Genomic DNA, 24,185 nt, shown 5'->3' with positions numbered 1-24,185 from the left:
CCACAGCCCACAGAGGGGCAGAACCCTAAGACACAATCAGGGTTCTGCTTTGCTTCATCTTGAGTTCCCAACAGTTCCAAGGATACAAGCGATGATGGTGGACACTGAACCAAAGCACAGCTAGGGATGGTCGTCCCCAGACTTGAGATGAAGATTTTTGTCCTCCTGTCTCTTTTATCTTTTCTATGACATTATCCCCATCAGCCTGCCTCACCACACTCATCTTTCAGGCACCCAGGGCACCTGGACGCCTGATCCACCCCAATTCAAACTTGCCTTGAGGAAAAGAAGCGATTCAAGCACTTCAGCAGGGCAAACAAGCTCCTTCACCAATTGGCCCCCAACTGTCCCATCAACCCCATTTTCAAAAGCTCCCCTCTTCTTTCCAGTAAATGGCAGTGTGACTCTGAGGGAGCACAGATTTGTAACCAATATAAAAGCCTGGTATTGAATTCTGGTTCTGCCATTTCCCGACTCTGGAACTTTAGGGAAAAGTGACTTTATTTTTTTGGGCCTCGGTTTTCAGGTATGAAAAATGGGAGTAATAGTATACTATTGATAAAAGCCAGAGGCAGGGAGAGAGAGCTTAAAGTACAAACATACGACTTAAAGTCGTATAAACCAAGAAACTAGCTCATGGTCCCTAAGATTCCGTTTAACTCCTAAATGGTCTGAGATTTACAAAAAGCTCTTTAAAATGCTCTGACATTTGGCAGATATATGACTGGGTCAATAGGTAAGATTTCGGATACTGAATGTTAATTAGTGCCTTGAGGAATCATAAAATTCTCATACAAGTACAAATTTTCTTGGGTTACACCCCCAAATTAGCGTTGCTCAGACAAGCCACGTAAATTCAATTGTATTTCCAGAAGTCCTGAGCTTAATATGACTCATACACACACACACACACACACACACACACACACACTGGAACACACACACGAATCCGCCGCAGAGCGGTTTGGACGGAATTGAAAACGTCAGGGACACCAGGGCGCTAACAGCCCGCTGGGCCCAGGATCTCCACCGCCTCCTCCCTCCCCTTCGCTGAGGCGCAGGCGCGCGACCCTTGTGGGCGGGACTCAGATGGTGGCGCCGGAGCTCGAGGCCAACGGTTGGTCCTAACCCCCTCCAGGCGCACAGCGCATGCGCAGAGCGGGAGTGAGCGAAATTCAATTCTTGGCTTACTTACCTGGATCCCAAGCTGAAGCTCATGGAGGCTTCCCGAGGGTTTGCGGAAGCTGAGGTCTTAAGCCCAGAGCAGGCTGCCAGTTACCTGAGGTATGTCTGGCCCGTGGGGCTAGTTTAGCTCGTAGACCCTGACTGGGAGTGGTGGGGGAGCCCTCGGACCCTCCCCGGGGCCCAAACTGCTAGGCGGAGCTTTGTGAGGCGCTACCGCGTTTTCAGTGGAAAGCTGTTCGGATTTCTAAAGCCCGGGGAACCCCTGATCCCCATCACCCCCTCTTTTTTTGGTCATATTGCTCTCTGGTATGAACTTCTTAAAAGTCGGTACTTAAATCGCTCAGTCCTTTCTTGAGTGTTTCCAGTTTACCACGCCCCAAACCTAGGGATACACTGAGAAGAACACTGTCCCTGCCCCCAAATTCCTCGTTAATCTAGTAGTGGAAAGGCGCGGGTAAAGCAGTAATCGCTATAATGTTTGATTAGAGTTGTAATGGATAAGGCATCGTATTGGTATAAAGGAGGGCATGGCCAAGAGAAGTAAGCCAAGAGGAAGTAAGCCAAGGGGAATCCCAAGAGAAGACATTTGAATTATGTACTGAAAAATGAGAATACGGATGGGTGGGGGGTGGGGGATGGTGATGTGACAAAGAGCATTAAAATTTTTTTTATCATTGTGATAAAGTACATACAAAATTTGCTATCTTAACCATTTTTAGGATTACGACTCAGTGCCCTTACATACGTTAACATTGTTGTTCAACCATCACCATGAGCCATCTCCAGAACTCTTCTTGCACACTAAAACTTTGTGCTCATTAAATAACCCTTCCATCCCCTCCCGCCCTCACCCCCTGGCGACCACTGTTCTGCTGTCTCTGAATTTATAGATACTGCATAAAAGTAGAGCCACGTAGTATTCCTCTTTTTGGTTTAGATCCCTTGACATAATACCCTGTGTGTTCTTCCATGTTGTGGTCATGTGACAGGGTTTCCTTCCCCTTTAAGACTGAATAATACTCCATTGTATGTGTATACCACATCTTGTTTACTCTTTCATCCATGATGGACACTTGCGTTACTTCCCTCTCTTGGCTCTTGTGAATAGTGCTGCTGTGAACATGGGTGTGCAAATATCTTTGAGATCCTGCTTTCATTCTTTTGGATATATGTCCAGAGTGAGATTGCTAGATCATATAGTACTTTATTTTTAATATTTTAAATCGCCACAATTCTGTATTTTTTAGGAGGGAGTTTTACAGTCCCACAAACAGTGCATAAGGGTTCTAATTTCTTTCCATATATCTGCAACGCTTGGTATTTTCGGTTTGGCTGTTCTAGCCATTCCAGTGGCAGTGAGTGTTATCTCTGTGGTTTTAATTTGCATTTCTAGTGATTAGTGATGTTAAGCATCTTATCTTGTGCCTATTGGCCATTTGTGTATCTTATTTGGCAAAAATGTCTAGCCTAGCCCTTTGCCCATATTTTAGTCTGGTTGTTTGTTCCTTGCATTTGCTGCATTCCATAAATTCTGAGAGCTTGTGTCCTCATTTTCACTATTCTCCAGATATTTATTAACTTTAATTTCCTGTTTTACCCAGTGGCCATTCAGCAACATGTTGTTTAATCTCCAGTTTTTCCAGTTTTATTTTTGTAGTTAATTTATTGTTTTATATTGTTATCAGTAAGAGTGTTTGGTATGATTTTAATGTTAAGTTTATTGATAATTGACTTGTTTCCCAACATATGGTCTATTCTTGAGAATGTTCCATGTGCACTTGGAAAAAAAATATTCACCCTGCTGTTTTATTTGGAGTGTTCTGTAGATGTCTGCCCAAGCCTGTCTGATCTAGTTCATCATTTAAGGCTATTATTTTCTTACTTCCGTCTTGTTGACCTGTCCATAGTTGTAAGTGGAGTATTAAAATCCCTTATTGTTATTGTGGTGGTGTCAGTATCGCTCTTTAATTAGTAATGAGTAGTAAGATACCCATATATCTTGATACTCCATTATTTGATGCATGTATATTTATAAATGTTATATCTTCTTATTGTGTTAGACCCTTAATCATTATATAATGTCCATTTCTGTTTCTTAATATCTTTTTTAAATGTAAATTTTTTAAAAGATTATGCATGCAAGAACTGGGGTACAGGCCAGAGGTGTGGGAGGTGAGAGGATTCACCAGAGACAGAGTGGGAAACAGAAGAGGTGGGTTGACTGAAATAAACTGCTGAGGGGAGCAGCGCGGGAGTCAGGAGAGGTCTGCTGTGCCATGTGTGTAGCTCCCTGCTCAGGGAGCAAACTTGTGCTGCAGTGGCTGCTGATAGCTTCATAGGTTGCGTGTTAACCCCTGGTGCCACCAGGGAGGCCCAATGGCAATCTTTTTTTGTCTGGTTATAAATATAGTTGTTCCTGCCTTTTTAAAGTGAATTACATTTTTTTCTTACATCATTGTAGTCCCAATAGTTCTCCTGCCACCATATCACCCTTGAACCGTCACCATATTCCTTTATGTTTGTCCCTCCTCTGTTTTGCTTTCCCTCCTGCCCTCTCCTTTGTTGTAGGCCTCAGTTCTATGGTCAGCTTGCTAGTTTTGACTTCTCCTTTACTTTTTGTTTGGTTTCTCTATGTTCCACATATAAGTGAGACCATCTAGTATTTATCTTTTTCCTTCTGAGTAATTTCCGCTGGCATAATCCCTTCTAGCTCCATCCATGTTACTGCAAATGGCATGAGTTTGTCTTATTTGATTGCTGAGTGATATTCCATTGCATAAATATACCACAACTTTTTGATCCATTCATCTATTCTGGGGCATTTGAGTTGTTTCATATCTTGGCTATTGTAAATAGTGCTGCAGAAAACATAGGAGTGCAGGTTTCCTTTCAAATTAGTGATTTTGTGTCCTTTGAATAGATTCCTAAGAGTGGAATTGCTGGATTGTTCCTGCCTTTTTTTGATTACCATTTGTTTACAGGATTGTCTTCCAACCCTGTACATTAAGCCTGTGCTTGTCTTTAGTAGTAAGATGAGATTCTTGTAATAACAAAATGTTTGCTTTTGTTTTGTTTTGTGAGTTAGCCGCTCTATGCGTTTTAATTGGTGAATTCAAGAATATTTAAGGTGATTGAAATATATGTATTTATTGACAATTTGTTATTTTTGTGTGTTTTTATAGTTTGTGTTTTTCTTTTTGCCTTTTGACACCTTTTATGTTAGTTTCTTTTCCATTGACTGATAAGTTACTTCTACAGATTTTTGAGGTTATACTGAGTTTTACATGTGAAGATCTGTACTTATGACCTGTTGTTGAACAGTTTGATCTCAAACTAATTCTAATGGTCCACATTTTCCTCCACATTATATAATTTTGGTGTCTATTACTTCTAGATGAAATTTATTATTTTATAAGTCCTTTTAGTATTTCAAGGCCAACTTGGTGGTAATATAGTCTTTTAATTTTTGTTTTTCTATAAAGCTCCAATCTTTCCTTCAATCCTGAATGATACTCTGGCCAGATCTTTTTCTATCTTTATGTATTCCATTTTCTCTACCACTCTAGTCAAACTGCTTTTGTCAAGGTCACCAGTGACTTTCATATAACAAAATCTAGTGGTCAGTTTGTAATCCTCATCTTCCTTGACCTACCAGCAGTATTTGATAGAGTTGATTTCTTCTGCATGACACACTTGTTTCATTTGACTTTGAGGAGCCCTCACTCCCCTGGTTTTCTTCTTAACCTCTTTGGATGCTGCTTCTCAGATTTTGCTGATTCTTCCTCATAGCCTTAATCTTTTGCTTCTAGTGTGTTTTAAAGTAGATCCTTAGACATGGCATTTCATCCTTAAATACTTTAGTAGGTATCTTTAACAAGAAACATAGTCTTATGAAACCATCATGCCATATCACACTTACCTAAATAAAATTAATTCATTGATATTGTGTAATAATTGATATTCAAATTTTTCAAATGGTGTTAATTTTTTTTAAAATTTGGTTTACTTGAATCCAAATCCAGAGAAGAACCACATACTACATTTGGTCATATACATATACACATATACACACACACACTCACATGTGCATATATACATATATACATATATACACATGTATATTTTAATTGTGTTATTTTTATTTTTTTAAAGATTTATTTATGCATGAAAGAACTGGGGTACAGGCCAGAGGTGTGGGGGGTGAGAGGATTCAACCAGAGACAGAGTGGGGAACAGAACAGGCAGAGTAACCGAAATACACTGCTGAGGGAGCAGCGGGCGAGTCAGGAGAGGTCTGCTGTACCCCAAAATAAATAAATCTTTAAAAAAAATTATACTCCTTCCTTTGGTGATCTTATCTAGGTTCTTGATGTTAAATTCCATCTTTATGCTGAGAATTTTCACATTTTTTTGTCTTCCATCTTAACCTCTTCTGAACCCCAGACTCCTGTATCCGACTGCTTACTTGACATCTTTACTTGGTAACAGATATAAACATGTTGAGAATCAGAGGACCAAAGACTCAGTAGAAGGAGAAAAATGCATTTGTCAAATTCTAGCACCCTTTCATCATATAAACACTCAACAAACTAGAAGTATAAGGTAATTTCCTTAATGTCATGAAAAGTATCTACAGGGCCTCCCCGGTGGCACAGCGGGTTGAGCACAGCACTCTGAAGATGTCCACAGCCTCTGCAGCCTCTGAAGTGTGGGTTCGATTCCTGGCCGGGCAGGGAGAAACCCTCATGGCATGGCAGATCTCTCCTGTCACACCTGCTGCTCCCCTCAGCAGTGTATTTTGGTCTATCTGCTTGTTCTGTTCCCCACTCTCTCTCTGGTGAATCCCCTCACCCTCCCGTGCCTCTGGCCTGCACTCCAGTGCTTATATAAAAATAAATAAATCTTTAAAAAAAGGAAAGTATCTACCAAAAAAAAAAAAAAACAACCAGTGAACATCATACTTCATGGTGAAAGACTGAAGCTTCTTCCATTATATCAGGAACAAGACAGGGAGGTCTGCTCGCTTTACCTCTGTTAAATATTGAAATTCATTATAATTCAACATTATGTTAGAGGTTTTAGCCAGGGCAGTTAGGCAGAAAAAAGAAATAAAAGGCATGTAGATTGGAAAGAGAAGTAAAACTATATTTGTGGAGGTCAGGATCTTAATAGAGAATCCTTACGAATCCACAAAAAAAATACTAGCGCAAATAAACATGTTCACAGATTTGTAGGATACAAGGTCAAAGTTCAAAATTCAGTTATATATTTTTTCTTCTCTATTTTTTTAATTTTTTAAAATAAATTCTATGTTTATATTCCCCATACAATTGCAATCCCCTTATTTTGACCCTAATCCCTCCCCTCCCCACACCTACCCCCCATAGAGTGTCTCTTGTTCATAGTTGTTTGTTGATTTTGATATTTTCTTTCTTATAGTTATTCTTTTTCCTGGTCCCTTATTTAAGTTTTCTAGATTCCTGCTATGAGTGAGACCATCTGGTATTTTTCTTTTTCTTTCTGGCTTATTTTGCTGAGCATGATCCCTTCCAGCTCCATCCATGTTGCTTCAAATTGCATGTGTTTATCTTTTTTGAATGCTGAGTAATGTTCCATGGTGTATATGTACCACATCTTCTTGATCCAGTCATCTATTTTGGGTATTTGGGTTGTTTCCAAAGCTTAGCTATTGTAAACAGTGCTGCTATAAACATAGGGGTGCAGGTGCTCTTTGGAATTGATGTTTCTGTGTTCTTTAGGTAAATACCTAGGAGTGGAATTGCTGGATCATATGGAAGCTCTATGTTTAGTAGGTCCAGAAATCTCCACACAGCTCTCCATAGTGGTTGGACCAGTTTGCACTCCCACCAACAGTGCAGGAGAGTTCCTTTTTCTCCACATCCTCGCCAACATTTGTTGTTGCTACTTTTTTTTAATATGTGCCATTCTCCCTGGTGTAAGATGGTATCTCATGGTAGTTTTGATTTGCATTTCCCTGATTACAAGTGATGTTGACCATTTTTTCATATGCCTGTTGGCCATTTGCGTTTCCTCTTCTGAGAAGTTTCTTTTTAGCTCTTCTGCCCATTTTTTGACTGGATTATTTTCTTTGTTGTTGTTGAGTCTCATCAGCTCTTTGCAGATTTTTGTGATCAGTCCTTTATCATTAGTGTTGTGTGCAAAAATGTTCTCCCAGTCGGGTTTCTCTTTGTTTTTGTTATTGTCTCTTTTGCTGTGCAGAAGCTCTTTAATTTGATGTAGTCCCAGCTGTTTATCTTTGCCTTCACTATCACTGCTTTGGGTGTTCAGTTATATTTCTATACACAGCAATTCCATTTTATAATAGCAAAAAAAAAAGGAATAAAATTCGTAGGTATAAATTTATTCAAGGAAATGTAAGATTTGTCCACTGAAAACTAGAAAACATTGAAGGTTTAAGAAGCCTAAGTAAATGAAAAGATTCCATTCGTGGATTAGAAGCCTTAATATTGTTAAGATAGCAGTATTCCCCAAAGTGGTCTACAGATTCCATCGCAATATCTAACAAGATCCCAGTCTGCTCTTTGGGGCAGGAATTGAAAAGCTGTTATAAAATTCGTATGGAAATGCAGAGGACCCAGAATAGTCAAAATAATATTGAAAAAGAACAAAGTTGCAAAATTTGGTTTCTAATTTCAAAACCTAATATAAAGCTATCGTGATCAAGACAGTGTGGTACTTGTATGAATACAGACATAGAGATGAATGAAATAGAATTCAGAGTCTAGGCTCTAGAACATAAAATACCCATATTTTAGGCATTTTCTGGGTGTAGGGGATTATGGTTGCCATTGTGTAACAGGTTGCCATTTCTTTTTGTCTGGTAAGCCAGTTTTTACTTCCGCCTTCTGGTAGATCTTATTCTTTGGTCTCTGGGATGGGCAAGTAGTATTCTTGAGAACTTAGTTGTAAAATGTAAGGCGTATATAGGAAAATATGAAACCTAACTGTTTGATTTAATGAATTATTATAACCATTACCTTGGTCACGGTTTGTTATTAGATCTATATTCTTGTCTTTTTTTTTTTTTTTTTTCAATATTCATACCTTTAATTTTTTATTTTTTTTTTTTTTATTGTGGTGGTCAATTTTATTTCAAAACATTCTCTAATGTTTCGTATCATCTTTTATTTTTTTTTTTTTTTATAAATTTTATTGTTATATTCCCCATACAATTGCAGCCCCCCATTCCGACCCCAATCCCTCCCCTCCCGCCCCCGCCCCCCTAAAAGTGTCTCTGGTTCATAGTTTTTTGTTGATTTTGATTTTCACTTTCTTATAGTTATTCATTTTCCTGGTCCCTTATTTAAGTTTTCTAGATTCCTGCTATGAGTGAGACCATCCGGTATTTTTCTTTTTCTTTTTGGCTTATTTCGCTGAGCATGATCCCTTCCAGCGCCATTAATGAAGATCTCGTATGCGTCCCTACTGAGGTGGCCTAAAGGTGAACTGAAGGCATACTTCAGGGTTCAGGAAGTCTTTCCAAACAACCTCCAGGTTTGTTTGAATTCTGGAATAAGTGTTTGCTTGAAATCCCAGGGTTTTGCACTCCAATGCAGTGGTTAACCAGATAGCCTTGTGCCGCGACCAGCACAGCAGTAGACGATGAGGCCACCTCAGGGTTGAGGGAAGCGTGCAGGTGGTCAGGGCAGGTGGTCAGGGCGTCGGTGAAAGAAATGACAAACAGACACACTTCAAGAGTGAAAATCTGAGTGTAATTTTCTTTGAGTTTGTGACCAATATATATATGTTTTCCAAAAGCACAGGAATGAATATCAATGAAATTAGCTTGCTCATGGGCTCAGTCTGTCACCATCAGGGAGGTGATCTATATAACAAACAATGACCATTATAGAAGAAAGAAGGAAGTTTAGAAAGACAAATAAGGGATTAAAGTTTGTAGTTCTAGAAAGACGGGATAAGATTTTTAGCATTCTTGTAGTGGTTCTTGGTGGTCTTTATCTTTTGATAAGCTTCTGCCTTTTCAGGGAACTTCTGCTGAACTTCCTCTGCTTCAGGGTGTTATTCTGTTCTCCCCCTGCGGCTGGTTGCCCAGCCGGACCTAGGGACCGCAGCGAAAGCCATTCCTAAAGGTCACTGCAGGGGGAGGTGCAGCAGGTATGTAGGGTTTTGCTGTTCTCCCCCTGCACGCTGGTTGCCCAGCTGGACCTAGGGAATGTTAACCCTAAAGGTCACTGCAGGGGGAGGTGCAGCAGCCTTGGGCTGAAAGATTAGGGGACTGGAGGTACTAAAGGTCTTTACCAGTTACTGTAAAAGATTTTAATATTGTTCTCGAAGAATTTTTATTTTTCGTTAAACTTCCCAAAGGCCTAGTCGGAATATTAACCACCAAATGTTCCCCCAAATAATAAAACTATTTTTACCACTGAAGAGCATTGAGTGGTATGATCCATCTGGATGCCAAAGCACATCTGTTGTGCCAGAAAAAAGATAATTTTGGTTTTTACATAGTTATTAATTAGCTGTTTTTTCTGGAGCCAGCAGGGTCAGCTGCTTTCTGAGGGCATATTGTTAGCATGTAACAGGATGCCAACTTCCTGTTTATTTCGACCAAAATTTTCAAGTCTGAGGCTATAGAAGTGGGGGACTAGATCCCTGCTTGCCTTTATCCACTTTGAAATTGACCTTGTTCTTCCTGCCTGCTTGTATTCTCTTTGTGACAGGGTAGAAAGCACCCAGAAGAATAATACCCATGGCTGCCTTTTTTTTTTTTTTTAAGATTTCTTTATTTATGCAAGCACTGGGTACAGTCAGAAGCACAGGAGGGTGAGAGAATTCACCAGAGCCAGAGGGGAGAGCAGAGCAGGCAGAGTGACGAAATACACTGCTGAGGGGAGCAGCGGGCGGCAGGAGAGGTCCGCGCGACATGTGGGACCCTCACCCGGCGGCCGGGGATTGAACCGGCACTACAGAGGCTGCGGGCAGCTTTGCAACCCAGCGCTCAACCCCTGCGCCACCGGGGAGGCCCAAGGCTGCTTTTTTTTTTTTTAAAGATTTACTTATTTATACAAGAACCTGGGCACAGGCCAAATGTGCGGGAGAGTGAGAGGATTCACCAGGGACAGAGTGGGGAACAGAACAGGCAGACGGACCAAAATACACTGCTGAGGGGAGCAGCAGACAAGTCAGGAGAGGTCTGCTACACCATGTGGGTAGCTCCCTGGCTGGCTGGGGATCTAACTGATGCTGCAGTGGCTGCAGATTGCTTTATAGGTTGCATCTTTTTTTTTTTTGTCTTCATGTTTTAATGATAGTTTCTTCTGCGGTACATATTTTTTTTTTTTGTTTGATGTCATCCCACTCATTTATTTTTTATTTATTTTTTTCTTTTTTTTTAAATAATAAATTTTATTTTTATATTCCCCATACAATTGCAGCCCCCCCATTCTGACCCCAATCCCTCCCCTCCCGCCCCCGCCCCCCTAAAAGTGTCTCTGGTTCATAGTTTTTTGTTGATTTTGATTTTCACTTTCTTATAGTTATTCATTTTCCTGGTCCCTTATTTAAGTTTTCTAGATTCCTGCTATGAGTGAGACCATCCGGTATTTTTCTTTTTCTTTGTGGATTATTTCGCTGAGCATGATCCCTTCCAGCCCATCCATGTTGCTGCAAATTGCATGTGTTTATCTTTTTGAATGCTGAGTAATATTCCATGGTATATATGTACCACATCTTCTTGATCCAGTCATCTATTTTGGGGCATGTGGGTTGTTTCCAAAGCTTAGCTATTGTAAACAGTGCTGCTATAAACATAGGGGTGCAGGTGCTCTTTGGAATTGATGTTTCTGTGTCCTTTGGGTAAATCCCTAGGAGTGGAATTGCTGGATCATATGGAAGCTCTATGTTTAGTAGGTCCAGAAATCTCCACACAGCTCTCCACAGTGGTTGGACCAGTTGCATCTTAACCCTTGCACCACCAGGGAGGCTCAACCTTGGCTATCTTTTGAGCCATATAGTTTGGTCCAGACAGTTCATGTCTGGAATCGAAAGCTAGTGTCACACATAATACTACAGATAGCCTTATACTGGTTTAAGTGAACGGTCTTATAGGTGAAACACAGTATGTGATTAGGCAGTGTTAAGCCCCAAACCAAATCTTGTGTAGGCTAATATCCTGAGAGCCCCACAGTAAGCATTTGGAGAGGAAACCCAGTCATAGTTGATGGTACTTTTGTAGCTGAGATAAAACAGAGGGCAGAGGTCTGTCCACAGGCAGTCCGCTAGCAACGTCTTATTCACAGATAAGTATTGTTTGCTCTGCCCAGTGTTTTTTTTTTTTTTTAATGTATGCGATTATTGCTGTTTTAAAATCAGGGGAATTCACATATAAATCAGAATTTCTAACTTTTTTCCCAACTGCCAAGAAGATCTTGGCAATGTTGAGCTCTTATTCCTGTGTTGCCATTTTGCCATCTATAGATGACTAGCAGCTTGTCCCAGTTAGATGGGACATTGCACCCCAGTGTTGCTTTACTTGTTTCTGTTACCTGCCTTGTCCCTTTGTGACCTCTGTATTTTCACTGTACTCAGCAAGGGCCAAAAATAGAATTTTCTGAGGATTGAGGCCCACTGCTCTTTGTCCCTGGGTTCCTCTCTAATAACATTCTATACTTCTCCTTCACAGCTTGTAACCAGTTATTATCGTTTGTAACCAGTTATTTCTGTGATTCTTTCATTAGTGTTAGTTCCCTATACTATATAGTTGCACAAAGGCATAGACTTGTTTTGTTCTCAGCTAAATCTCCAGTGTTTAGCACAATGCTTGACACATGGTAAATGCTTAATACATAGCTGGTGAACAACTTACTTTGGTTAGTCAAATGTCTTTCAACCGCAGTGGTTACCATTTACACCAAGGGGGGACCTATAAACATTGGGTGATTAACACGGGAGACTGTTCAGAGAGAGAGAACTTACTGGAGTACCACTGAAGAGCGGAGCCTCCATGCTACCTCTCGTTAGAACTAATTCAGGAGCAATTATCTCAGGATCTAAGCTTCTGCTGGGCCTTTTAGATAAGCTCAAGTTCTTCTGTGGAGATTTCTAGTAGCCCGATGCTAGCATTTGTTTTAAACAAGACTGCTTATGAAAGCACTTAGGTTGAAGTGGTTTTCTCTAAATTCTGCTTAATGTACTGTCTTGAAGACAGTATTTTTCAAACTGCAAGCCAGGTCTTATGTGATTGGGTATTCTTATAGTCTGCTAGTATATGGTGAGTGGAAGAACTTCTAAGACAAGCTTTGGTGGAGAGTTACAAATGCCTGGAAAGACAAAAGAGAGTCTATTGTATTTAAAGGTGTTTTTTTCTTTCTGAGTGTCCTGATCTCATCATTCCTCACCTTCAGCAAATATTTACCAAATGCCTCCTTTGGACAAGTGCACTCTGCTTGACACTGAGGATGCAGTGGTGAAAAAGACATATGTCCTTACAGTCTAGTAGGGAAGAAAGACAAATGAAAAGTTTCATGTGATAGGGCCTCCCCTAGTGGCGCAGTGGTTGAGCGCTGGGATGAGAGGCTGCCCGCAGCCTCTGTAGCGCCGGTTTGTTCCCCGGCCGCCGGCGAGGGTCCCACAAAAAAAAAGTTTCATGTGATAGATATAAATACAGAGACTATATCCCTAATCCAGAGAGAGAGAGAGCTCATGAACATGAGCACGCACAATTGTCAGAGACTTCTTGGAAAAAATAGTACAGTGGTTCCCCATTATCTGTTTTTTCTTTCCACAGTTTCAGTTACAGTCAATCACAGTAGAAAAATATTATGTATAATAAGGTATTTTGAGAGGAAGAGGCCACATACACATAATTTTTATTATAGTCTGTTGTTATAATTGCTCTTTTATGCTATTATTGTTAATCTCTTACTGTGCCTTATTTATAAATTAAACTGTCATAGGTGGCATGTGTGTATGTGTAGGAAAAAACAGTTTCCATGGGGTTCAGTGCTATCTGCAGTTTCAGTCACCCACTGGGGATCTTGGACTGTATCTCCTCCAGATAAGGGGAGGCCTGTAGTACCTGTACTGATTTTCAAAGTCTGAGTGGGAATCAGCTAATCACTGAGTAAGAAGTTAATGCACTTGACATATTAGACAGAGTTTTATGTATAAAGGTTCAGAAGCAAGAGGAGCCTGGCCCCTTCAGAGCAGTGTAGGAATTTAGTATTGCTAGAACATTGGGTGGAAGTGGGAGGGGTGAAAGCAGATCTTTGGACCTTGATGGTAGCCTGGGAAAAAATATAATGTGGAGGCAAAGGTAGAATGGTGGAAAGAGACGTAGCTTTGGATTTTTCAGGCTTTGCTACTTGCTTTGTTAATAATTCTGCTACTTGCTCTGCTACTTGCTTTGTTAATAATTTTGTGACTTCAGACAGTTCATTTAAGCACATTGAATCTGTTTCTTCATATGTAAAATGGGGTAACTGGGCCTAGGTAAGTTATTTTGTTCTTCTCTTAACTAAATCATCGTACCTTTTCCAGATTGCTCTGTTTCCCACCTACCTATATCCATTCCTTCAGTCTCCTCAAACAAATGGCAGTTCACCAAAAAATGACCCAGCAATTCCACTTCTAGGTATATTCCCCCCCAAAAGAGAGAAAGTAGGAACCTGGGCCTCCCCTGGTGGCACAGGTGGTTGACAAGCACAGCGCTATGAAGCTGTCTGCAGCTTCTGCAGCGCAGGTTCGATCCCGGCCAGCCGGCGAGGGTCCCACATGGCATGACAGACCTCTCCTGTTGCGCCCACTGCTCTCCTCAGCAGTGTATTTCGTCAGTCTGCCTGTTCTGTTCCCTGCTCTGTCTCTGGTGAATCCTCTCACCCTCCTGCGGATCTGGCTTGTACCCCGGTTCTTGTATAAATAAATAAATCTTTAAAAAAAAATAAAGTAGGAACCCAACTAGATACCCAACCAATAATAATGCAGTAGTCTTTGCATTATTACTTATAAGAGCCAAAAGGTAAAAACAATCCAAGTGTCCATCATCAGATGAATGGATAAACAAAACGTGGTATAGTCATGCAGTGAAATGCTATTAAGTTATAAAAAGGGATGAGCTTCTGATACTTGCTATAACATGGATGAACCTTGAAAACATTATGTTAAGTGAAATAAGCCAGACACCAAGGAGAAATATTGTATGATTGCACTTGTGTAAGGTACCTAGAATAGGCAAATTCACTGAGAAAGTAGAGTAGAGGTTATTGGGGCTAAGGGGCAAGGAGGAACAGGGAGTTACTGTTAAACAGGTACAGCGTTTGTGTTTGGGGTGATGAAAATGTTTTAGGAAAGGATAAGGGTGATGATTGTGCAACAATATGAATGCAATAGTGTCATTGAAGTACAATTAAAAATAATTAAAATGGTCAGTTTTATCTTATGTAGATTTTACTATAAAAAAATCCCCAGAGGGCCCCCCTGGTGGCACAGGCAGTTGAGCGCAGTGCTGTGAAGCTGTCTGCAGCCTCTGCAGCGCGGGTTGGATCCCGGCCTGCTGGGGAGAATCCCACATGGCGGGGCAGACCTCTCCTGTCTCGCCCGCTGCTCCTCTCAGCAGTGTATTTCCGTCAATTTGCTTGTTCTGTTCCCTGCTCTGTCTTTGGTGGATCCGCTCACCCTCCCACGCATCTGGCCTATACCCTGGTTCTTGTATGCATGAATAAATAAATCTTTAAAAAAAAGTAGCAAGATGATGTGTCTGTAAAAATGTCTTTGATGTGCATATCACGTAGTGTTTCGCCTATATTTCCTTCTATGTATTATATGGTTTCATTCTTTTGCATGTAGCAACCCAGTTTTCCCAGCACCATTTATTGAACAAACTTTCTTTGCTCCAAAGCAGTGATAGTGAAGGCAAAGATAAACAGCTGGGACTACATCAAATTAAAGAGCTTCTGCACAGCAGAAGAGACAATAACAAAAACAAAGAGAAACCCCACCTACCGGGAGAACATTTTTGCACACAACACTAATGATAAAGGACTGATCACAAAAATCTACAAAGAGCTGATGAGACTCAACAACAACAAAGAAAATAATCCAGTCAAAAAATGGGCAGAAGAGCTAAAAAGAAACTTCTCAGAAGAGGAAATGCAAATGGCCAACAGGCATATGAAAAAATGTCCAACATCACTTGTCATCAGGGAAATGCAAATCAAAACTACCATGAGATACCATTTTACACCAGTGAGAATGGCACATATTAAAAAAAGTAGCAACAACAAATGTTGGGGAGGTTGTGGAGAAAATTCATTTGTGATTTTGAATATTAGTGTTTTTGTCTTTTTTTTTGGTTAACCTAGCTAGAGGTTGATCTATTTTGTTTATCTTCTCAAAGAACCAACTCATGGTTTCATTGATTTTTTTTTTTTGGTATATGTTTTTTATTTTTTAAATCTGTTACATTTATTTCCACTTATTTTTAATTATTTTATATATTTTTTACATTATTTTTCATTTTTGCACAATGTATGCATTTTCATCTTGGTTATAGTCCCCATACAATTCCCACCCCCCTTTATTTTGACCCTAATCCCTCCTCCATCCCACCCCCCCTTTTTTTTTTCTTGTTGATTTTGATTTTTACTTTATTATAATTAGTCTTTTTCCTGGTCCCTTATTTAGGTTTTCTAAATTCCTGCTATGAGTGAGACCATCTGGTATTTTTCTTTTTCTTTCTGGCTTATTTTGCTGGGCATGATCCCTTCCAGCTCCATCCATGTTGCTGCAAATTGCATGAGTTTATCTTTTTTTTGATTGCTGAGTAATATTCCATTGTGTGTATGTACCACATCTTCTTGATCCAGTCATACACCTCAGTAACATCTTTAAAGACTCATCACCCAAAGCAGTGATAGCGAAGGCAAAGATAAACAGCTAGGACTACATCAAATTAAAGAGTTTCTGCACAGCAAAGGAGACAGTAACCAAAACAAAGGGAAACCCCACCAAATGGGAGAACATTTTTGCACACACTAATGATAAAGGACTGATCCCAAAAATCTACAAAGAGCTGACGAGACTCAACAAAAATAAAGTAAATAATCCAGTCAAAAAATGGTCAGAAGAGCTATTTCCACTTATTTTTATTATTTCTTTCCTTCTAACTTTGGGTCTTCTCTTTTCCTCTTTTTCAAGTTGCTTTATATGTGATATTAGATTGTTTATTTGAGATTTTCTTCTTGCTTCTTTTTTTTTTTTAATATTTATTTATTTATTTATTTTAGAGGCATGTTTTATTTATTTATTTGTTTGTTTGTTTGTTTGTTTTTGTTTATACATGCACTGGGTACAGTCAGAAGTGCAGGAGGGTGAGAGAATTCACCAGAGCCAGAGCGGGGAGCAGAGCAGGCAGAAGGACCAAAGCACACTGCTGAGGGGAGCAGCGGGCGGCAGGAGAGGTCTGCGGGCCTTTATTGCAAATTATCATCTCCCTTAAGATGCTGCATCCCCACTTTACTGCATCTCATAGATTCTAGTAGTTTGTATCTTTTTTTCTGTCTGTATATAGCTTTTAGTTTCTACTTTGATATCCTGTTTTATCCAATAGCTATTAAGCAGCAAGTAGTTGTATTCATAGTTTTTCCTTGTAGTTGATTTCTAACTTTATGGCATGATGGTTGGAGACAATACTAGGTATAATTTTAGTCTTTCTAGTTTTATCAACAATTGATGTGTCCCAACATATAATCTATTCTGAAAATGTTCTATATGCACTTGAAAAAATGTGTGTGCAGTGGTTTTGGGTGTAGTGTTCTATAGATATCAAAGACCTATTTAGTCCAGCGCCTCCTTTAAGTCTATGATTTCCTTTGTCTTGCTAATCTGTCCACTGTTGTAAGTGGGGTATGAAAGCCCCCTAGCATTATTGTGTTATCAATAGCTCTCAATAGTTATCAATAGTTCTATTGTTAGTTGTGTTATGCATATCAGTTGTCTTATGTATATCAGTGTTCCATCATTTGGTGCATATGTATTTATGAGTGTTACTGCTTCTTGTTGCCATAGACCCTTAATCATAGTATAGTGTTCATCTCCATATCTTATTACCTTTCTTAATTGGAAGTCTTTTTATCAGATATACTTACATTCCTTTTTTGTTGTTGTTGACATTTGCCTGGATAACTGTCTTCCAAATTTTAAGTCTATTCTTGTCTGTTAGTAAGGTGCATTTCTTGTAAACAACAGGAGGTTGGACTTTATTTTGAAATCCATACAGCCACTCTACATCTTTTGACTGGGGAATTCAGGGCATTTACATTTAAGGTGATTATTGAGACATAAGTGCTCATTACCAATTTATTTTGTCTTTGTGGGTTTTTTTTTTCCTGTCTTTGTCTTTATTTCCAAGGGCTTCCTGTTACGTTTTGCTTAAACTCAATTTCTGTTGTCTTATGTGTTAATTCTATTAATTTTTGTTTGAGGGCTATGTTGAGGTTAGTATATGATGGGCTATTTGTGTGGCCCATTGCATGGTCTGGTCTCCCCTTGTGCTGATGGGCTCTATTGCTACTTTCCTTCTCCTCCATCTTAAGTGATTTAGGTGTCTGTTATCTCTGTATTTGTTTTTCTGTTGCTTTATAATAAACCCATCAAAGTTTCTGAATCTTAGTGTAGCTTTTAAAGTATAGTTAGCTTGATGAAAAGAGAGGAATGCATTACAGGAAGAAGAGAATGATGTGAGCCAAAGTGCAGAGTAGCATCTTGGAAATAAAGGTTTAAAATAAAATGAAGTAGGACGAGGCCTGAGTTAAGGCAGAGAGGTCAGCAGTTCTTGGCTAAATCAGAGAGGGCTCGGAATGCTAGGTTAAGGCCATAGGAAACCATGAAAGAATTTTTTTGTTGTTAATAATGTTACGAAGGTATAATTCACATACCATACATTTCACCAATTTATAGTATAAAATTATTTTCTAGTATATTTACAGTTTTACATCCATTACCAGTTTCAGACCTTTTTTTTTTTTCATCACTACCTCCTAGTCCTTGAATCCCCCAGTTCCACCTCCTCCACCCCCATGCCTGGCAACTACCAGTCTACTTTCTTTCTCTATAAACTTGCCTATTTTGGAAATTTCATATAAAAGGAATCTTAACATATGACCTTTTGTGAATGAATTATTTCATGTAGCAAAATGTTTTCAAGGTTTGTTCATGTTGTAGCATGAACCAGTATTTCATTCCTTTTATATGACTGTATAATATTCCACTGTATGGATTATACCACTTTTTTTTTTAATCAATTCATCAGTTGGTTGACATTTATGTTTCTACTTTTGGCTTTATAAATAATGCTGCTTTGTACATTTGTGTACAAGGTTTTCTGTAAACAAATGTTTTCATTTCTCTTGGGTATATACCAGTGAGAAGAATTTCCTGCTTTGTATGATAACTGTGTGAGAACTTTTTGAGGAACTGACAGTGTTTTCCAAAGTAGCTGCACCATTTTACATTCCCACCAACAGTGTTGTGAGAGTTTCAATTTTTTTCTTATCCTCACCAACACTTGGTATTGTATCATTTTTTGATTATAGCCATACTGATCATAGCCATACATATGAAGTAGTTTTGGTTTGCGTTTCTCTGATGGCATGAGGTAGCGGTCCAATTTTATCGTTTTGCATGTGGCTCTCTAGTAGAGAAGACTTTTTCCTCAGAGAATTGTTTTTTGTCATCCTTGTTAAAATCAATTGACCATAAACTTTAAGCAGAGTAGTGACATGATTTTTTTCTTATGTTTTAAGATATTATTGCTGGCTACTATGTAAAGAATGTATTTGGAGGAGGGACCATGAATATATGTACAGAGACCAGTGAGTAGGAATTTGCAGTTATCCAGGACAGAGATGATGGTAACTTGGTCTGCAGTAGTGGTAGTGGAAATGGAGAGAGAGACACAGGTTGTACTTGGGAAATAAAGTTAGTGAGACTTGGGGACTATCTGACTGGGGGAATGGAGCAGGGGCTAAAAAAAGGGGAGAGGTCAAGAATGACTAATTTGGGTTGGGGTCAAGGATGGTCTTAGAGATCTAGTTTGGATAGCTAAGTGGATAGCACTCAAATGGAGAATCATATTAGAGATTAAATAATGAGTTTCACTTAGTTGAATTTGAGGTGCCTGTAAGACTTTCAAGTAGAGATGTTCAGAAGGCAGTTGGAATGTGGGTCTAGACTAGAACTTGGAGATAAGCCGTGTTGGAGAGAGTTATTTGGGAGTTGTGCGCCACATATGTAGGAGCAGAAGCTTTGGGAGATCCTAAGGAGAGAGTAAAAGGAGCTCGAAGAGGTCCCAAGGCTGAGCCCCGTGGGAGGAAGAATAGCAGCCCAAGAAAGTCATAGAGAAGAAATGACCAGTGGTAGAGGAGGAAATCAGGAGGGATCTATAGGAATTTGGTAGAAGGAGGGAATTTTAAAGAGGGAATGATCAATGTATCAAATGCCTCACAGAGTTCAGAAAAATGTCTGTGAAGTACCCATGTAGCTTTCCTGTTTTCATGCTCCCACAATATAGGTTGGTTGGTTGATTTTACAAAAAAAAAGTCTCTCCATACTTCTTGTGGGTAGCAATTTTTAAAACTTTGTAGAACCAGTAATGTTTGCACATACATTTCCCACAACTAGTGACTGAAGGTGTTGCTGTGGTGTCTGGTGGGTATTTATGTCTTAAGTGATGCCAGCTTTCATTGGCATCATCTGTGCAAATCTTTCCCATCCTGAATTGAAGATATTAAAAGCAGTTTGTATTCCAAAATCGAGTCTTTAGTGTTCTTAGACTGAATGTTCAGTCTTTCTTCCTTTCTAACTTCTCTGTGTCTACATATAATATATATCTCTATATATCTATATATATATATATAGAAAGAGAGAGAGATATACCTTTTTTTTTAACCTTTTTTACAGATATATGAAAGAGGCCAAAGAAGCAACCAAGAATGGAGATCTGGAAGAAGCATTTAAACTTTTCAATTTGGCAAAGGACATTTTTCCCAATGAAAAGGTGATGAGCAGAATCCAAAAAATACAGGAAGCCTTGGAGGAGTTGGCAGAAAATGGGGATGATGAATTCACAGATGTGTGCAACTCTGGCCTGCTGCTTTATCGAGAATTGCACAACCAATTATTTGAGCACCAGAAGGAAGGTGTAGCTTTCCTCTATAGCCTATATAGGGATGGAAGAAAAGGTGGTATCTTGGCAGATGATATGGGGTTAGGGAAGACTGTTCAAATCATCGCTTTCCTTTCTGGTATGTTTGATGCTTCACTTGTAAATCATGTGCTGCTGATCATGCCAACTAATCTTATTAGCACGTGGGTAAAAGAATTCGTCAAGTGGACTCCAGGGATGAGAGTCAAAACTTTTCATGGTTCTAGCAAGGATGAACGGACCAGAAACCTCAATCGGATACAGCAAAGGAATGGCGTCATTATCACTACCTACCAAATGTTAATCAATAATTGGCAGCAACTTTCAAGCTTGAATGGTCAAGAGTTTGTGTGGGACTATGTCATCCTTGATGAAGCACATAAAATAAAAACCTCGTCCACTAAGTCAGCAATATGTGCTCGTGCTATCCCTGCCAGTAATCGAATCCTCCTCACAGGAACCCCAGTCCAGAATAATTTACAAGAACTGTGGTCCCTGTTTGATTTTGCTTGTCAAGGGTCCCTGCTAGGAACATTAAAAACTTTTAGGATGGAGTATGAAAACCCTATTACTAGAGCAAGAGAGAAGGATGCTACTCCAGGGGAGAAAGCCTTGGGATTTAAGATATCTGAAAACTTAATGGCAATCATAAAACCCTATTTTCTCCGGAGGACTAAAGAAGAGGTACAGAAGAAAAAGTCAAGCAACCCAGAGGTCAGACTTAGTGAAAATAATCCAGAAATTGATGCCGTTTATGAAATGCCTTCCCTTTCCAGGAAAAATGATTTAATTATTTGGATACGTCTTGTACCTTTACAAGAAGAAATATACAGGAAATTTGTGTCTCTAGATCATATCAAGGAGTTGTTAATGGAGACACGCTCACCTTTGGCAGAACTAGGTGTGTTAAAGAAGCTGTGTGATCATCCTAGGCTGCTATCTGCACGGGCTTGTCGTTTGCTGAATCTAGGGGCTGTCACTTTTTCTCTTCAAGATGAAAATGAAGAAGATTGCTCAGATGGTGACCATATGGATCAATTAACTGATGATACATTGATGAAAGAATCTGGAAAAATGATATTTCTGATGGACCTGCTTAAGAGACTGAGAGATGAAGGGCATCAAACACTGGTATTTTCCCAATCAAGACAAATTCTAAACATCATAGAACGCCTCTTAAAGAATAGGTGCTTTAAGATACTGAGAATTGATGGAACAGTTACTCATCTTGTGGAGCGAGAAAAAAGGATCAACTTATTCCAGCAAAATAAAGATTACTCTGTTTTTCTCCTTACCACTCAAGTAGGTGGAGTTGGCTTAACATTAACTGCAGCAACTAGAGTGGTCATTTTTGACCCTAGCTGGAATCCTGCAACTGATGCTCAAGCTGTGGATCGAGTTTACCGTATTGGGCAAAAAGAAAATGTTGTGGTTTATAGACTGATCACTTGTGGGACTGTAGAGGAAAAAATATACAGAAGGCAGGTTTTCAAGGATTCATTAATAAGACAAACTACTGGTGATAAGAAGAACCCTTTCCGATATTTTAGTAAACAGGAATTAAGAGAGCTCTTTTCCATTGAGGATTTTCAAAACTCTGCAACTCAGCTGCAGCTTCAGTCTTTACATGCTGCTCAAAGAAGATCTGATAAGACACTGGATGAACATATCGCCTTTTTGCATTCTTTAGGGATAGCTGGAATCTCAGACCATGATTTGATGTACACACGTGATCTCTCTGTTAAAGAAGAGCTTGATGTAGTGGAAGACTCATGCTACATTCAACAAAGGGTTCAGAAAGCTCAATTCCTTGTTGAATCAGAGTCTCAAAATATAGAGCTCCAAATGGGAAGACAAAGAACCATAAATGAGGGAACCTGGCAGAGAGAACTTGTATTTCCTTCTCAAATAAAGAAGAAATGCCTTCAGATGAATAAACCACAGCCTCAGCTTTCACCTTTTATGACTACTCATCATACTCCAGAAGAAGAAATCAGTCTCCAAATGGCAAGTGTAATCATTGTTGATCAGCTGGAAGAGAGTGAGAAACAAGATCTCTCCAGTAAAAAGATGGATGATACCATCCAGCACCTATGCAAAAGTACCCTTGATGCTGACCTTGTAGTTACTTTACCCAAGGAGTATGGACGTGTGGAAGAAACTTGTATTGATTCTTCATTGGGAATGGCAAAAGGTTTTGCAACTGAAAGCGAAGCACTACAAAAAGAGGAATTGGGAGAAGGGCCTATGCAGGAGGCACTGCAAGAGAACCCTCTGGAAAGTTTTAATTATTTACTTAGCAAATCAGTCAGAGCTGATCTTGGGCCAAATCTAAAGGATGATGAGATTTTATGTCACTCCAATCCCTGGCCCACTGATCCCATAAATGAAAATCAAAATATAGACCAGAATGCAGCTGTTACTAAAATAACTGATGATGACTTGTCAGCATCCCACAGTGCACTGAAGGATGCTCAAGTAAATGAGGCCAAATTGGAAGAGGAACCTTTAGCATCTTCACAGTATGCATGTGATTTCAATCTTTTCTTGGAAGACTCTGCAGACAATAGACAAAATCTTTCCAGCCAGTCTTTGGAACATATTGAGAAAGGAAATAGCTTGTGTGACTCCACAACTAATTCTAGAGCAGAGTTTGTTCAGAGTAAAGCATGTCTCAGTATGGATCTTTGTGAGAATGATGATGAGCCAGAAGAAGTAGTGCTGAATGTGAAAGTCAGAAGCAAAGCCAGAAGGATCACTTCAGATGGTGAAGATGAAGATGATACTTTTAAAGGAACTTCAGCATTCAGCACATCTCCCTTTGAATTCTCATCTGAAAGACGATTTGATGCTTCAACTCCCAAAAATGACATCAGCTCACCTGGAAGGTTCTTTTCACCTAAAATACCTGATAATATAAATAAGTCTGTAAACTCTAGATCTAGAAGATCCCTGGCTTCAAGGAGGTCTCTTATTAATGTGGTTTTAGACCATGTGGAGGATATGGAGGAAAGACTTGAGAAAGACAGTGAGGCAAAGGTTGCTGAGGATTATTTGGAGGAAGGGGCAGGGGAAAGTAGTGGCGAAGCCTCAGATAGCACAGAAGAGGAGCCTTCCAGAGAAACGCTGTCTGCAGAAAAGGAGTCCAGCTGGTTAATGACACCTCAGCCTGGTGCTCTCGCTCAAGAGACCTCTCTTGGTGACCCTGAGCCTTTGTCTGATGGACAATTGGTTGATTCTCCCCAGGAAAAGGCGGTGGAGACTGCAGATGACTATGAGACTCTTGTAACTCGTGGAAAAGAACTGAAAGAGTGTGGAAAGATACAGGAGGCCTTGGACTGCTTAGTTAAAGCACTTGACATAAAAAGTGCGGACCCCGAAGTCATGCTCATGACTTTAAATTTGTATAAGCAACTTAATAAAACTTAAGACTATAACCTGTTTATTGTGTGTTAAAGCAAAAGTGACTGTGAGGTAATTTGTTCCCATAACTGGATTTTTTGAGAGTATGGAGCACGCAGGTTTAAGATGAGATCTCAGAAAGCAAGTTTTTGTTTCCAACTTTTTTGTAAATTTCCAGTATTCTAAGCACTGGATTAGTATCTCTACTTGAATATTCTTATATTTTTCTTTCAGGCATACTGTGTAAACTTAACAGAACTATGTTATTTTTAGATTCTGGTCATTGTTTTATTCTGAAAGTGATCTCTTTTGTATATCATAGTTCAGATAATATTAAAGTTACTTTTTCCAAGTTGTTCTTTTCCACTGTTTCTTTCACTGAGGTAACACTGGCATA

The 24,185-nt window shown here is 39.5% G+C and overlaps 1 protein-coding gene across 1 annotated transcript; it reads left to right on the top strand.

Annotated features, from left to right (window-relative positions):
• Positions 1-1,216: 1,216 nt before the first annotated feature.
• On the top strand, positions 1,217-23,815 carry ERCC6L (ERCC excision repair 6 like, spindle assembly checkpoint helicase; the record flags this gene model as incomplete). The annotated part of the gene is made up of 2 exons (XM_084258518.1): positions 1,217-1,284; positions 20,143-23,815. The coding sequence occupies 2 exons, from the start codon at positions 1,217-1,219 to the stop codon at positions 23,813-23,815; spliced, it is 3,741 nt and encodes a 1,246-aa protein (XP_084114644.1).
• Positions 23,816-24,185: the final 370 nt, after the last annotated feature.

This window comes from Talpa europaea (genome assembly GCF_964194135.1).
Source record: "Talpa europaea genome assembly, chromosome: X".
Classification (NCBI taxonomy): Eukaryota; Metazoa; Chordata; class Mammalia; order Eulipotyphla; family Talpidae; genus Talpa; species Talpa europaea.
Note: the sequence above shows the minus strand (reverse complement) of the source record. Positions and strands in the feature narration are given on the sequence as shown.